The sequence below is a fragment of the Gigantopelta aegis genome, chromosome 8 (assembly GCF_016097555.1).
Source record: "Gigantopelta aegis isolate Gae_Host chromosome 8, Gae_host_genome, whole genome shotgun sequence".
Lineage (NCBI taxonomy): Eukaryota > Metazoa > Mollusca > Gastropoda > Neomphalida > Peltospiridae > Gigantopelta > Gigantopelta aegis.
Genome location: NC_054706.1, coordinates 43,391,357 through 43,408,876, shown reverse-complemented (window position 1 = coordinate 43,408,876; position 17,520 = coordinate 43,391,357). Strand labels below are relative to the sequence as shown.

Sequence of the window (17,520 nt, the reverse complement as noted above, 5' to 3'; positions counted from 1 at the left end):
CAGACACCTGCTATAATATCTTGATCATGGTTACATGGAGGTGAAGTCAATATTCAGAGATCAGACCTGCTATAATATCTTGATCATGGTTACATGGGAGTGAAGTCAATATTCAGAGATCAGACACCTGCTATAATATCTTGATCATGGCTACATAGGGGTGAAGTCAATATTCAGAGATCAGACACCTGCTATAATATCTTGATCATGGCTACATGGGAGTGAAGTCAATATTCAGAGATCAGACACCTGCTATAATATCTTGATCATGGTTACATAGGGGTGAAGTCAATATTCAGAGATCAGACACCTGCTACATAATATTTGATCATGGTTACATGGGAGTGAAGTCAATATTCAGAGATCAGACACCTGCTATAATATCTTGATCATGGCTACATGGGGGTGAAGTCAATATTCAGAGATCAGACCTACTATAATATCTTGATCATGGTTACATGGGGGTGAAGTCAATATTCAGAGATCAGACCTGCTATAATATCTTGATCATGGTTACATGGGGGTGAAGTCAATATTCAGAGATCAGACCTACTATAATATCTTGATCATGGTTACATGGGGGTGAAGTCAATATTCAGAGATCAGACACCTGCTATAATATCTTGATCATGGTTACATGGGGGTGAAGTCAATATTCAGAGATCAGACACCTGCTATAATATCTTGATCATGGTTACATGGGGGTGAAGTCAATATTCAGAGATCAGACCTACTATAATATCTTGATCATGGTTACATGGGGGTGAAGTCAATATTCAGAGATCAGACCTGCTATAATATCTTGATCATGGTTACATGGGGGTGAAGTCAATATTCAAAGATCAGACACCTGCTATAATATCTTGATCATGGCTACATGGGGGTGAAGTCAATATTCAGAGATCAGACCTACTATAATATCTTGATCATGGTTACATGGGAGTGAAGTCAATATTCAGAGATCAGACACCTGCTATAATATCTTGATCATGGTTACATGGGGGTGAAGTCAATATTCAGAGATCAGACACCTGCTATAATATCTTGATCATGGTTACATAGGGGTGAAGTCAATATTCAGAGATCAGACACCTGCTATAATATCTTGATTATGGTTACATAGGGGTGAAGTCAATATTCAGAGATCAGACACCTGCTATAATATCTTGATCATGGTTACATGGGGGTGAAGTCAATATTCAGAGATCAGACACCTGCTACATAATATTTGATCATGGTTACATGGGGGTGAAGTCAATATTCAGAGATCAGACACCTGCTATAATATCTTGATCATGGTTACATGGGGGTGAAGTCAATATTCAGAGATCAGACACCTGCTATAATATCTTGATCATGGCTACATGGGAGTAAAGTCAATATTCAAAGATCAGACACCTGCTATAATATCTTGATCATGGCTACATAGTGGTGAAGTCAATATTCAGAGATCAGACACCTGCTACATAATATTTGATCATGGTTACATGGGAGTGAAGTCAATATTCAGAGATCAGACACCTGCTATAATATCTTGATCATGGTTACATGGGGGTGAAGTCAATATTCAGAGATCAGACACCTGCTATAATATCTTGATCATGGTTACATAGGGGTGAAGTCAATATTCAGAGATCAGACACCTGCTATAATATCTTGATTATGGTTACATAGGGGTGAAGTCAATATTCAGAGATCAGACACCTGCTATAATATCTTGATCATGGTTACATGGGGGTGAAGTCAATATTCAGAGATCAGACACCTGCTACATAATATTTGATCATGGTTACATGGGGGTGAAGTCAATATTCAGAGATCAGACACCTGCTATAATATCTTGATCATGGTTACATGGGGGTGAAGTCAATATTCAGAGATCAGACACCTGCTATAATATCTTGATCATGGCTACATGGGAGTAAAGTCAATATTCAAAGATCAGACACCTGCTATAATATCTTGATCATGGCTACATAGGGGTGAAGTCAATATTCAGAGATCAGACACCTGCTATAATATCTTGATCATGGCTACATGGGAGTGAAGTCAATATTCAGAGATCAGACACCTGCTATAATATCTTGATCATGGTTACATAGGGGTGAAGTCAATATTCAGAGATCAGACACCTGCTACATAATATTTGATCATGGTTACATGGGAGTGAAGTCAATATTCAGAGATCAGACACCTGCTATAATATCTTGATCATGGTTACATGGGGGTGAAGTCAATATTCAGAGATCAGACACCTGCTATAATATCTTGATCTTGGCTACATGGGGGTGAAGTCAATGTTCAGAGATCAGACCTACTATAATATCTTGATCATGGTTACATGGGGGTGAAGTCAATATTCAGAGATCAGACACCTGCTATAATATCTTGATCATGGCTACATGGGGGTGAAGTCAATATTCAGAGATCAGACCTACTATAATATCTTGATCATGGTTACATGGGGGTGAAGTCAATATTCAGAGATCAGACCTGCTATAATATCTTGATCATGGTTACATGGGGGTGAAGTCAATATTCAAAGATCAGACACCTGCTATAATATCTTGATCATGGTTACATGGGGGTGAAGTCAATATTCAGAGATCAGACACCTGCTATAATATCTTGATTATGGTTACATGGGGGTGAAGTCAATATTCAGAGATCAGACACCTGCTATAATATCTTGATCATGGTTACATGGGGGTGAAGTCAATATTCAGAGATCAGACACCTGCTACATAATATTTGATCATGGTTACATGGGGGTGAAGTCAATATTCAGAGATCAGACACCTGCTATAATATCTTGATCATGGTTACATGGGGGTGAAGTCAATATTCAGAGATCAGACACCTGCTACATAATATTTGATCATGGTTACATGGGGGTGAAGTCAATATTCAGAGATCAGACACCTGCTATAATATCTTGATCATGGTTACATGGGAGTGAAGTCAATATTCAGAGATCAGACCTGCTACATAATATTTGATAATGGTTACATGGGGGTGAAGTCAATATTCAGAGATCAGACACCTGCTATAATATCTTGATTATGGTTACATGGGAGTGAAGTCAATATTCAGTGGTTAGACATTCTAAAATGTTTACAGTTAAAGTAACACCCTAGTTTTAAACATTATGGCATATTCTTCACCATTAGAGCTGTTTTTAATAATTGGAATGAAACATTACTTACATTTTATTGTTTAGATTATTCATTTCTGTTCATCAGAAGTGTTTCTGGTCATCCTGGTGTTTCAAAAACCATGAAATACATTTCTCATATTTTAAAAAATACACATACCTCTGAGAAGTAATGGTTATGGAGGCAAGCTCTAGTCTAGTTTCTACGGGTATTTCCCCGTCTCAGCGTCACAGACGCTTGTTTCACTCTATTACAACTTCATCTGAATGTGTTACAGATTTATAGATTAACCAAACGTAGTGTCTATTTTCACAGTTTGAAACTAGAGTCTGCCACTTTAAAGTAACTGGTAAGCATAATATACAGTGAAAGCTGCCATAAAGGCAGTTTGATATTCCACCCACCTGTCTTATGAATTATGAATGATCGTTTCATTAGTCTCTTGTGTGGCTATTACAAATACATGTCGATTTTATCATTATTATCTACTGAGTGACAAACGAAATGCGAATGAATGCAAATACCCTGTACATAAACTTGATAGTATAAAGCATCATCATCATGTGATATGAATTAAAACGGAACCATCTGTTAAATATCTCTTAGTTTGATGTCATAAAATTGTACTGTTCTTCTATTTCACATCACTGCTGAAAACAGAATTTTTTATTACTTATTTATTTCGAACTGGTGTCATATACACATGTAAACATTCATATAATATTCAGGATAACATTCATTTTATTATTGGTATCATCCAGTCAGAATCCAGTAAATTGTACAGCAGCAGAAGGTTTGTGATGTATGAGAAACCCACTGGTGAGATTACCAAGTCATGGTAGTATTAAAGTATAATGATCATCTACCATGACTCGGTAATCTCACAATGTTAGATGATCATTATATTTTAATACTACCGAGTCATGGTAGTATTAAAGTACAATGATCATCCAACATTGTGAGATTACCGAGTCATGGTAGTATTAAAGTATAATGATCATCTACCATGACTCGGTAATCTCACAATGTTAGATGATCATTATATTTTAATACTACCGAGTCATGGTAGTATTAAAGTACAATGATCATCCAACATTGTGAGATTACCGAGTCATGGTAGTATTAAAGTATAATGATCATCTACCATGACTCGGTAATCTCACAATGTTAGATGATCATTATATTTTAATACTACCGAGTCATGGTAGTATTAAAGTACAATGATCATCCAACATTGTGAGATTACCGAGTCATGGTAGTATTAAAGTATAATGATCATCTACCATGACTCGGTAATCTCACAATGTTAGATGATCATTATATTTTAATACTACCGAGTCATGGTAGTATTAAAGTACAATAATCATCCAACATTGTGAGATTACCGAGTCATGGTAGTATTAAAATACAATGATCATCCAACATTGTAAGATTACCGAGTCATGGTAGTATTAAAGTACAATGATCATCCAACATTGTGAGATTACCGAGTCATAACATTGTGAGATTACCAAGTCATGGTAGTATTAAAGTATAATGATTATCTAACATTGTGAGATTACCAAGTCATGGTAGTATTAAAGTATAATGATTATCTAACATTGTGAGATTACCAAGTCATGGTAGTATTAAACTATAATGATCATCTACCATGACTCGGTAATCTCACAATGTTAGATGATCATTATATTTTAATACTACCGAGTCATGGTAGTATTAAAGTACAATAATCATCCAACATTGTGAGATTACCGAGTCATGGTAGTATTAAAATACAATGATCATCCAACATTGTAAGATTACCGAGTCATGGTAGTATTAAAGTACAATGATCATCCAACATTGTGAGATTACCGAGTCATAACATTGTGAGATTACCAAGTCATGGTAGTATTAAAGTATAATGATTATCTAACATTGTGAGATTACCAAGTCATGGTAGTATTAAAGTATATTGATCATCCAACATTGTGAGATTACCAAGTCATGGTAGTATTAAAGTATATTGATCATCCAACATTGTGACATTACCAAGTCATGGTAGTATTAAAGTATATTGATCATCCAACATTGTGAGATTACCGAGTCATGGTAGTATTAAAGTATAATGATCATCTACCATGACTCGGTAATCTCACAATGTTAGATGATCATTATATTTTAATACTACCGAGTCATGGTAGTATTAAAGTACAATGATCATCCAACATTGTGAGATTACCGAGTCATGGTAGTATTAAAGTATAATGATCATCTACCATGACTCGGTAATCTCACAATGTTAGATGATCATTATATTTTAATACTACCGAGTCATGGTAGTATTAAAGTACAATAATCATCCAACATTGTGAGATTACCGAGTCATGGTAGTATTAAAATACAATGATCATCCAACATTGTAAGATTACCGAGTCATGGTAGTATTAAAGTACAATGATCATCCAACATTGTGAGATTACCGAGTCATAACATTGTGAGATTACCAAGTCATGGTAGTATTAAAGTATAATGATTATCTAACATTGTGAGATTACCAAGTCATGGTAGTATTAAAGTATAATGATTATCTAACATTGTGAGATTACCAAGTCATGGTAGTATTAAAGTATAATGATCATTTACCATGACTCGGTAATCTCACAATGTTAGATGATCATTATATTTTAATACTACCGAGTCATGGTAGTATTAAAGTACAATAATCATCCAACATTGTGAGATTACCGAGTCATGGTAGTATTAAAATACAATGATCATCCAACATTGTAAGATTACCGAGTCATGGTAGTATTAAAGTACAATGATCATCCAACATTGTGAGATTACCGAGTCATAACATTGTGAGATTACCAAGTCATGGTAGTATTAAAGTATAATGATTATCTAACATTGTGAGATTACCAAGTCATGGTAGTATTAAAGTATATTGATCATCCAACATTGTGAGATTACCGAGTCATGGTAGTATTAAAGTATATTGATCATCCAACATTGTGACATTACCGAGTCATGGTAGTATTAATTAACCAGTATATATGGTAGTATATTGATCATCTAACATTGTGAGATTACCGAGTCATGGTAGTATTAAAGTATAATGATCATCCAACATTGTGAGATTACCGAGTCATGGTAGTATTAAAGTATATTGATCATCCAACATTGTGACATTACCAAGTCATGGTAGTATTAAAGTATATTGATCATCCAACATTGTGACATTACCAAGTCATGGTAGTATTAAAGTATATTGATCATCCAACATTGTGAGATTACCAAGTCATGGTAGTATTAAAGTATATTGATCATCCAACATTGTGACATTACCGAGTCATGGTAGTATTAAAGTATATTGATCATCCAACATTGTGACATTACCGAGTCATGGTAGTATTAAAGTATATTGATCATCCAACATTGTGACATTACCGAGTCATGGTAGTATTAAAGTATATTGATCATCCAACATTGTGACATTACCGAGTCATGGTAGTATTAAAGTATATTGATCATCTAACATTGTGACATTACCGAGTCATGGTAGTATTAAAGTATAATGATCATCCAACATTGTGACATTACCGAGTCATGGTAGTATTAAAGTATATTGATCATCCAACATTGTGACATTACCGAGTCATGGTAGTATTAAAGTATAATGATCATCCAACATTGTGACATTACCGAGTCATGGTAGTATTAAAGTATAATGATCATCCAACATTGTGACATTACCGAGTCATGGTAGTATTAAAGTATAATGATCATCCAACATTGTGAGATTACCGAGTCATGGTAGTATTAAAGTATAATGATCATCTAACATTGTGAGATTACCGAGTCATGGTAGTATTAAAGTATAATGATCATCCAACATTGTGAGATTACCAAGTCATGGTAGTATTAAAGTATAATGATCATCCAACATTGTGAGATTACCAAGTCATGGTAGTATTAAAGTATAATGATTATCTAACATTGTGAGATTACCAAGTCATGGTAGTATTAAAGTATATTGATCATCTAACATTGTGAGATTACCAAGTCATGGTAGTATTAAAGTATATTGATCATCTAACATTGTGAGATTACCAAGTCATGGTAGTATTAAAGTACAATGATCATCCAACATTGTGAGATTACCGAGTCATAACATTGTGAGATTACCAAGTCATGGTAGTATTAAAGTATAATGATTATCTAACATTGTGAGATTACCGAGTCATGGTAGTATTAAAGTATATTGATCATCCAACATTGTGAGATTACCAAGTCATGGTAGTATTAAAGTACAATGATCATCCAACATTGTGAGATTACCGAGTCATAACATTGTGAGATTACCAAGTCATGGTAGTATTAAAGTATATTGATCATCCAACATTGTGACATTACCGAGTCATGGTAGTATTAAAGTATATTGATCATCCAACATTGTGACATTACCAAGTCATGGTAGTATTAAAGTATATTGATCATCCAACATTGTGACATTACCGAGTCATGGTAGTATTAAAGTATAATGATTATCTAACACTATATATGGGTATATCTGAACATTTCTATTTCAGCTTATCATCTGTTTGGTCCTGCAGGGAAGTTTATTGTTGAAGTAGGGTATGTATATATATTTATACCCATGATATCCATGTCATAAACCCATGTGATAATTTACTTTATTAACCTGGTTAATAATGGTAATGTGTTGCTTTTGGATGGGTCATTTGCTTACAAGCCAATAAGACCCGTGTACCTGAGCGTAACATTTTCAAAGATATGTTTAAAATGCGTGATGTCAGACTAATCTGTGATATCGTGATGACATCATATTATCGATGATGGTGACTTTAGTACTGTGATTTTCTAAAAAAATTAATTAAAATGTTATTTCAGAAGTGTTATAGGATAAATAGAATTCACTACTCGGGTGTTTTAATATGTAAAATATCATCCTCGTCTAGTTAATCGGTATTTGTCTCGGCAGAGCCTCGACAAATACCAATTAACATAGACTCGGTTGATATTTTCCATATTCAGAAATACTCGTGATGAATCCTCTCTCTATATATATCTCTCTCTCTCTGTCTGTGTGTGTGTGTGTGTGTGTGTGTGTGTAATTGCATGCATAATAATTTGTACATTGATTGTTATAATTTATCATTTGGTTCATTGATTGTTATAGGGTTATACCCAAATTAAAAACAAATTCTATAGACATAAAAATTATAGGTCATATTGTTGGCCATCCTTGTTGGACCATTTCCCATCCTTTGGTACATCAAAGGCTATGGTAAGTACTGTCCTGGCTATGGGAAAGTGCATATAGAATATCCCTTGCTGCTACTAGGTAAGAGTAACCAGGTGATAGCAAGTTTTCTTTCACTGTAATTCATTTCTTTTCCACTTATTTTCATGCTTATATCCAATTAAGGTTGAAGCATTAAAACAATGTGCTGAGGTGCCATTACACAATGGTTTCTTTGATGTGATATTTCAACATGGTAGTCTGATTAAAACAATGTGCTGAGGTGCCATTACACAATGGTTTCTTTGATGTGATATTTCAGCATGATAGTCTGATTAAAACAATGCTGAGGTGCCATTACACAATGGTTTCTTTCATGTGATATTTCAGCATGATAGGACTATCATTACACCTTTGTTTCTTTGATGTGATATTTCAGCATGATAGGACTGCAGATAGGCACACTGATAGCCCAGGTTGTGGTGGTTGGTGATCTGGGACCAGCAATTGTTTCCAAGGTTTTTGGACTTGAGGTAAGATGATTGAAAAAGAGATCATATTAAAATGTTAAACCTTGCCTTAGTACAGTTGCAATTCCACTGTATCCACATTTTACAGAAGAAATATAAATCGTGTATTAAGTAGGGGTGTCACGAAGCATCAGTTTATCACAATACTGCTGATGATGATACAATATATGATACCCTTGTTTGTGTATTGATTCCTATTTTGACCATTTATATATTCAATATAAATCGTGTATTAAGTAGGGGTGTCACGAAGCATCAGTTTATCACAATACTGCTGATGATGATACAATATATGATACCCTTGTTTGTGTATTGATTCCTATTTTGACCATTTATATATTCCTATTATAATTTGGGATCTTTTTACTGACACCAAATGAGATGAAAGACAGTGAAGTGGTGAGAGAGTATAATGTAACTGCTTATGTCTATATCAGGGGTGGGGAAAATTAAAATTGCCAATCGGTCCCACCTATGACATAATTAGTAGCCTAACCCCCCCCCCCCCAGTTAAAAAAAATTTAAAACTATTTTATAGGCCTACTTGATGAATTTATAGTTTATTATCGTTTTACGGGACTTTACTGCTCGTAAAATATCCGACTGCATGTACACCCAATCCCTCAACGTACATTAAAACACCTACTTATCTGTACATTAAATGATGTTTCTAATAAGTAAGATATTAATTCATTTCATATTATGCTATGGTTCCTTACTATATTGTTTTATTGACGCGTCCTGATAAGTGTCGTTGAACAACCAACTTGACACCTAATTCAATGATACTATTGATAGAAGTTGCCGACTGAACGATTAATAACGTCGACGCTGATTGGTTCACCTTGAACTTGAGCTACTGTGTATGACAACCGGTGTAAACCATTTTGCTTCCCATAACATTCAGCGTTCATGTACGGAAGTACTAATTTACAAAGGCCTGGTGGCGACGCGACCCGACACTTCCCCATACAACTGTCGACCTCCATCATCACAAATTAGCCACTTAAATTGCTTCAACCACGCCGACTGAAAACATCGCACTTTAACTTTCTTCTTAGCTGGGGAAGAACCTGTGTCCGTAACGTCCGCGTCGTCCGTATCTACCTCGTCTTGTTTTCGTTTTTTACTCTTATTTACTCTTATTTACACATGTAAGCAATGACATATTGATATCTCAATACAAATCGCAAGCATCTGCTTTTCCCAGCAAAACAGTATACATACGTTAAACTTAATTTTTTTGTTTTTGTCGACAAGTATAGGCATACCTGCAGCGTATTCATATTTGCAAAAATAGTATCACCTTTGATTAAAGATGAACTCTAGGTCTTTGTTTTAATTAAAGCATACGTCCTTCCTTCATTATCACCAATAAATGGTATCATCGCTAATAAGTAAACCTTTAATCTCGTGACCGGTTGTGACCGACTGTTCATTGCGGTTTTTGGTGCTAATCCCATTGATGTAATTATTTTGTTATTATGCGCTTGCTTCATGATCACAGTGATATTAAAGATTACTGGCCGACTTAATTAAACCTATTGTAATTGTGTACCGATCGACACCTGTGCAGGAACAAACAGAAGTGACACAAATAGCTCATTCACCATGTTCAACGTTTCTATTTCCGGTCATTGATAGAAAAACAAAACATGACCGATTGATTTGTATTAAACGTGTGACCGGTTTAAATGTATCACGACTCAAAATAAACACCTGTTAGTGAAGTAGGTAAGTAATGGGTTGCAGAAACATCAATAACTATTTTAAAGTTGTTTCCAATAATAAAAATGGACAGACGCTTCGGACCGAAAAAATAATAAAAGTGGGACCGGCAAACATATGTTTTTAAAAAATTATTTCGGTCTCAAAGATTGTGAATCGGTCCGAGACCGGCAAAAAAGGGCTTTTCCCCACCCCTGGTCTATATGTCTGTCATATATGATGTGAGTGCATGTAACTGTTTGCCTGTTGTGGAAAGGCCTTATATTGGTGATTATTCTGAGTATATATGACTGTACATGTTTAAGTGGACATTTCCCAGTTTGCCAAATTTTCATTTATTTTGTTTGGCTAACTGAAATTTAAATTTGGCTATAGATTTTTTGAAATTTTTGGCACCAGCTTCTGTATTTTTTAGCTTGAATGTCTTATCACCACTGACAAGGCCTCCTATTTGCATGCAATTTAATGAAACTATTTTGCATTGAAATTTTGTATAATAAACTGAATGCAATCTGCATGGCTGTAAAGCTCAACTCAAATATTAAGCTTGAGAAAGAACACACGTTTTATTATTTTTATTTTTTTATTTTTTTTATTTATTATATTATACCATTGTATAATATGCTACATATTATGCCTGGTTAAATATATGGAATAATTTCATTGCTTATATTTTATTATTTATGTCAACAATATATTATTCTTAATTTAAAAAATAAAAATGTATCCCCTTCCCAGGGCTTCTAGAATAAGTAGCCTGACACCCGTAGTGAGTATTTTTCACAATAGGGCTACTAAAAAGTTTATTCCCCATTCCTGACAGTGAGTGAAAAAAAGAAAAGAAAGGTTAACAAAAAGAAAAAACAACCCCAATCCCCAGCAGAAATGTTGCCATTTTTGTTCACCAATCTAATTATCATCAATATATATCATCTAAAAATTCATCTTCTTACCAGTTTAATTTTATTCATATACACTCATGTCACCTGAGTCTGCACGGCACAAAAGTCTGCGCACATTAATGACGTTACATTATGTCTTGAAACAAGTGTCGGGGTATGTTTGTAAACAAACAAACAACGTTAATTTAATTCACAAAACCATTGTTAAAACAACACATCTTGATTGTGAATATATGTATAAAACTGGTCGATAACACTTTTATTGGAAAAAACTCTGAATTAATGCACTAAAAGTATACTTTTGCCAGCCTCGATCAACGTATTTTTCTACCACCTGTCAACACGTGTCTGTCAACGTTGTAATGATCAACCTTGCATATCATCTTACATAAATTCAATACTTCAATATATACCTTAATTTAATGTAATTTATGAATCCATAAATGAAATGAATGTCTTATTTTATCTGTTGACATAAACATCCAAGCATACTTTGAATTTCCCTCCGAGTGACACAATGCAAAATGGCTGCACACAGACTTTGAAGATTGCAATTACAGCATGGCCTATTTTAGCTATAGTCTGTTTCAAAATTATCATTGATTGTCCTATATGTCTAACGAACACTATTTGTGCTCATTTACACAGTTAATAACAGACAATTTTTGTTGAATAATGATAAAATATTTTTACATTGGTTTTTTTTTATATTGTCATTTTGTGTTGTCCAAACTATTTATATTTATCTCATTTGCACAATCTAAATGTTTCTGAAACAGACTATACCATGAAGTGTTTGTTATTTAGAACTTATAAAAGTCGGATCCATTGTTTGTTGCTGTTTTATGTCCAAACATTAGCGACAGAAGTGGTTGTTTTAATGTTTGCTGCACAGACTTATGTGCCGTCATGCAGGCCAGTAAATGCAGGGGGGTCCCACTAAACATGCGCTCATTACTTGAGTTTAAAAAATATTAAAATTAAAATAACTTTAGTTGTAACACGTTTATTGTTCCATTGTACTGTGGCGGTGAAACAAATATTTTTAAAGAAATATTTTAACTTTAAAATATAAAACAAATGCTTAGGTGTGCAGACGTAGGTGCCGCCAGTGTATATATAATCTGAACAGACAAACAATTTCAAAAAAATACAGTAGCCATGTTGTTTACACTGGTACTCAATGATTTGCTATTCTAACACACTGTAGGCATAATGCAAATGATCACCAGTCAAGTACACCAAATTAGTTTCCATTGCTGGTTATGTTAACATTTTGTAATGAAACTGATCTAAACAATGTATCAATCTTCTTGGGTAGTACATACAAAAAGTGTGGTTCTTTATATTTCATTTACCTGCAAAAATAGGATAATATTGGAATTGGAGATAATTAAATAATGTGTTTATTAGCAACCCCTAGTTTTGCAGACTAATAGTTTGCATTCTAAATAAAATATATTAATTTATTTGGAATAGTTAATGGTATTTGCACTTTGATTATAAAGTGCTTTGGACATATTTGGGTTGGGTTTTCTTACTTTCTAGTATTTTTGGTACAAATTTACAGTACTTACAGAAGTACTTGCACTTTGATTATAAAGTGCTTTGGACATATTTGGGTTGGGTTTTCTTACTTTCTGGTATTTTTGGTACAAATTTACAGTACTTACAGAAGTAGTGCTAGTAGATTTTTAACCATGGCTAGTGGATTTAGAAAATCACTGATCCCATGGCTATTGGATTTTTAGAAAATTCTAGAAGCCCTGCCTTCCCCACAATAGTTCTAATTAATATTTTTATCAGCACTCAAATTTGTCATACATGTAGCAGTGTCATGCAATTTGCTAAATAGTTTCTTGCTTCACGTTTTTTTTCTTTCTTTCAGAATACACCCAATCTACGTACATGGCTTATTATTTGCTTGTGCCTGTTTATTGGCTTGCCTCTTGGATTGTTGAAGGACCTCCGAACTGTTAGTCATGCCAGCACTATCTGTATGTGCTTCTATGCAGTCTTCATCATTTATGTAAGTGTAGTATATTTAAAGTTGTTTTATACATGTAGGTGTAATATTTTATTTATTTAGTGATGGGTCTTTAACAATGTTTAAACTATAGGAGATACTGGGATATGGGGGGGGGGGGGAGGTTGAGTTGACAACCATTATTTAAATTTAGAGTGATTATAGGAAATATACTAATGTTACAAATGCTACATGGAGAGATAAAAAATATGCCAGTTTTTGTTTTATGGCTTGATAGAATGATTTCAAAATGGTGTCGGACGGTTCTTATAGGACTGGCATTGAAAACCATTGTGAACTGATTAACCAAGATATACTGTCACTATTATACCCAAGGTATTATAGGAAATTTCTGTGTTAATAAAATAAATTTATGGTGTATATGTGTATTATATAAATACATGTTTAAGACCTAAAAATAAATAATACCCAAGTGATTATAGGAAATAATTCTAATAAAAATACATCTATACATTGTGAGTATGATTGATACTAATATTTTCACAGGTCTCTACATTGTGATTATAAAATACTGTAACAAAATTTTTATATACCCATAGGTGATTATAGGAATTAATACTAATAAAAATAAATATATACCCATAGGTGATTATAGGAAATATGGTTTTTACTGGGGTGTGATATATACCCATAGGTGATTATAGGAAATGTTTTTATTCCTTACTAATAAAAGTTTATATATACCCATAGGTGATTATAGGAAATAAAACTAATAAAAGGAAAAATATACCCATAGGTGATTATAGGAAATAATACTAAAAAAATAAATATATACCCATAGGTGATTATAGGAATTTATTGTATGTGGAATAAAAATAAATATATACCCATAGGTGATTATAGCTTGTATCTGTCATCTACCGTAACAAAATCAATAATTACCCATAGGTGATTATAGGAAATAATACTAATAAAAATAAATATATACCCATATGTGATTATAGGAAATAATACTAATAAAATACATATATACCCATAGGTGATTATAGGTCTGTCTAATCCCAATCTCTGGAATGGGAGCTGGTATCTACAAGTGATTATAGGAAATAATACTAATAAAAATTATATACCCATAGGTGATTAAAGGAATCCAGCTGGGGTTTTCCGCATATATACCCATAGGTGATTATAGGAAATAATTGTCAGACGTAAGAAACAACATATATACCCATTGGTGATTATAAAAAGATAATACTAATAAAAATAAAATATACCCATAAGTGATTATAGGAAATAATTGTAATAAAAAAATTATATACCCATAGGTGATTATAGGAAATAATCATAATAAAAGTCATCATATATATCCCATATGGTGATTATAGGAAATGATACTAATAAAAATTTGCATATACCCATAGGTGATTATAGGAAATAATGCTACTAATAAAAATACCTATACCCATAGGTGATTATAGGAATACTACTAATAAAAATCATATATACCCATAGGTGATTATAGGAAATTGTACTAATAAAATAAATATATACCCATAGGTGATTATAGGAAATAATACTAATAAAAATAAATATATACCCATAGGTGATTATAGGAAATAATACTAATAAAAATAAATATATACCCATAGGTGATTATAGGAAATTCTGTCTGTCTACTAATAAAAATACATATATACCCATAGGTGATTATAGGAAATAATACTAATAAAATAATATATACCCATAGGTGATTATAGGAAATAATACTAATAAAACATACATATATACCCATAGGTGATTATAGGAAATAATACTAATAAAACCCCATATATACCCATAGGTGATTATAGGAAATAATACTAATAAAAATATATATATACCCATAGGTGATTATAGGAAATAATTCGTAAATAAATAAGCTGATATATACCCATAGGTGATTATAGGAAATAATACTAATAAAAATATATATACCCATAGGTGATTATAGGACAAATAGCAAATAAAAAAATTATACCCATTGGGCCCGGTTTTACTTTCATACCCATAGGTGATTATAGGAAATAATACTAATAAAAATAAATATATACCCATAGGTGATTATAGGAAATAATACTAATAAAAATAAATATATACCCATAGGTGATTATAGGAAATAATACTAATAAAAATAAATATATACCCATAGGTGATTATAGGAAATAATACTAATAAAAATACATATATACCCATAGGTGATTATAGGAAATAATACTAATAAAAATACAAAATATATACCCATAGGTGATTATAGGAAATAATACTAATAAAAATAAATATATACCCATAGGTGATTATAGGAAATAATACTAATAAAAATGATCATATATACCCATAGGTGATTATAGGAAATAAGTACTAATAAAAATAGCATTTATATATACCCATAGGTGATTATAGGAAATAATACTAATAAAAATAAATATATACCCATAGGTGATTATAGGAAATAATACTAATAAAAATAATATATATACCCATAGGTGATTATAGGAAATAATATGATAATCTACCTAAATATTTAATATATACCCATAGGTGATTATAGGAAACGTGTCAGTATACTAATAAAAATACTATTATATATACCCATAGGTGATTATAGGAAATAATTGTATCTACTAATAAAAATAAATATATACCCATAGGTGATTATAGGAAATAATACTAATAAAAATAAATATATACCCATAGGTGATTATAGGAAATAATACTAATAAAAATACATATATACCCATAGGTGATTATAGGAAATAATACTAATAAAAATAAATATATACCCATAGGTGATTATAGGAAATAATACTAATAAAAATACATATATACCCATAGGTGATTATAGGAAATAATACTAATAAAAATACATATATACCCATAGGTGATTATAGGAAATAATACTAATAAAAATAAATATATACCCATAGGTGATTATAGGAAATAATACTAATAAAAATACATATATACCCATAGGTGATTATAGGAAATAATACTAATAAAAATACATATATACCCATAGGTGATTATAGGAAATAATACTAATAAAAATAAATATATACCCATAGGTGATTATAGGAAATAATACTAATAAAAATAAATATATACCCATAGGTGATTATAGGAAATAATACTAATAAAAATAAATATATACCCATAGGTGATTATAGGAAATAATACTAATAAAAAATAAATATATACCCATAGGTGATTATAGGAAATAATACTAATAAAAATAAATATATACCCATAGGTGATTATAGGAAATAATTAAGTATCTACTAATAAAAATACATAAAAATACTAGTATACCCATAGGTGATTATAGGAAATAATACTAATAAAAATAAATATATACCCATAGGTGATTATAGGAAATAATACTAATAAAAATACATATATACCCATAGGTGATTATAGGAAATAATACTAATAAAAATACATATATACCCATATGTGATTATAGGAAATAATACTAATAAAAATACATATATACCCATAGGTGATTATAGGAAATAATACTAATAAAAATAAATATATACCCATAGGTGATTATAGGAAATAATACTAATAAAAATAAATATATACCCATAGGTGATTATAGGAAATAATACTAATAAAAATAAATATATACCCATAGGTGATTATAGGAAATAATTGTATCTACTAATAAAAATAAATATATACCCATAGGTGATTATAGGAAATAATACTAATAAAAATAAATATATACCCATAGGTGATTATAGGAAATAATACTAATAAAAATACATATATACCCATAGGTGATTATAGGAAATAATACTAATAAAAATACATATATACCCATAGGTGATTATAGGAAATAATACTAATAAAAATAAATATATACCCATAGGTGATTATAGGAAATAATACTAATAAAAATAAATATATACCCATAGGTGATTATAGGAAA

At 31.8% G+C, this 17,520-nt stretch overlaps 2 protein-coding genes across 2 annotated transcripts in view; one reads left to right on the top strand and one right to left on the bottom strand.

The window, feature by feature from the left end:
• Window positions 1–3,333, bottom strand: part of LOC121379915 (FAD-dependent oxidoreductase domain-containing protein 2-like) — a 135,000-nt gene extending 131,667 nt beyond the window's left edge. Inside the window, exon 1 of the mRNA XM_041508594.1 lies at window positions 3,315–3,333. The gene's annotated coding sequence lies outside the window, so the exon portion shown is untranslated. The remainder of the gene's footprint in view (window positions 1–3,314) is intronic.
• Window positions 1–17,520, top strand: part of LOC121379674 (putative sodium-coupled neutral amino acid transporter 10) — a 44,005-nt gene that overhangs the window by 10,362 nt on the left and 16,123 nt on the right. Inside the window, exons 4-7 of the mRNA XM_041508324.1 lie at window positions 7,730–7,775; window positions 8,843–8,936; window positions 13,452–13,651; window positions 14,454–14,472. Of these exons, the coding sequence (XP_041364258.1) occupies window positions 7,730–7,775; window positions 8,843–8,936; window positions 13,452–13,651; window positions 14,454–14,472 (359 nt within the window). The remainder of the gene's footprint in view (window positions 1–7,729; window positions 7,776–8,842; window positions 8,937–13,451; window positions 13,652–14,453; window positions 14,473–17,520) is intronic.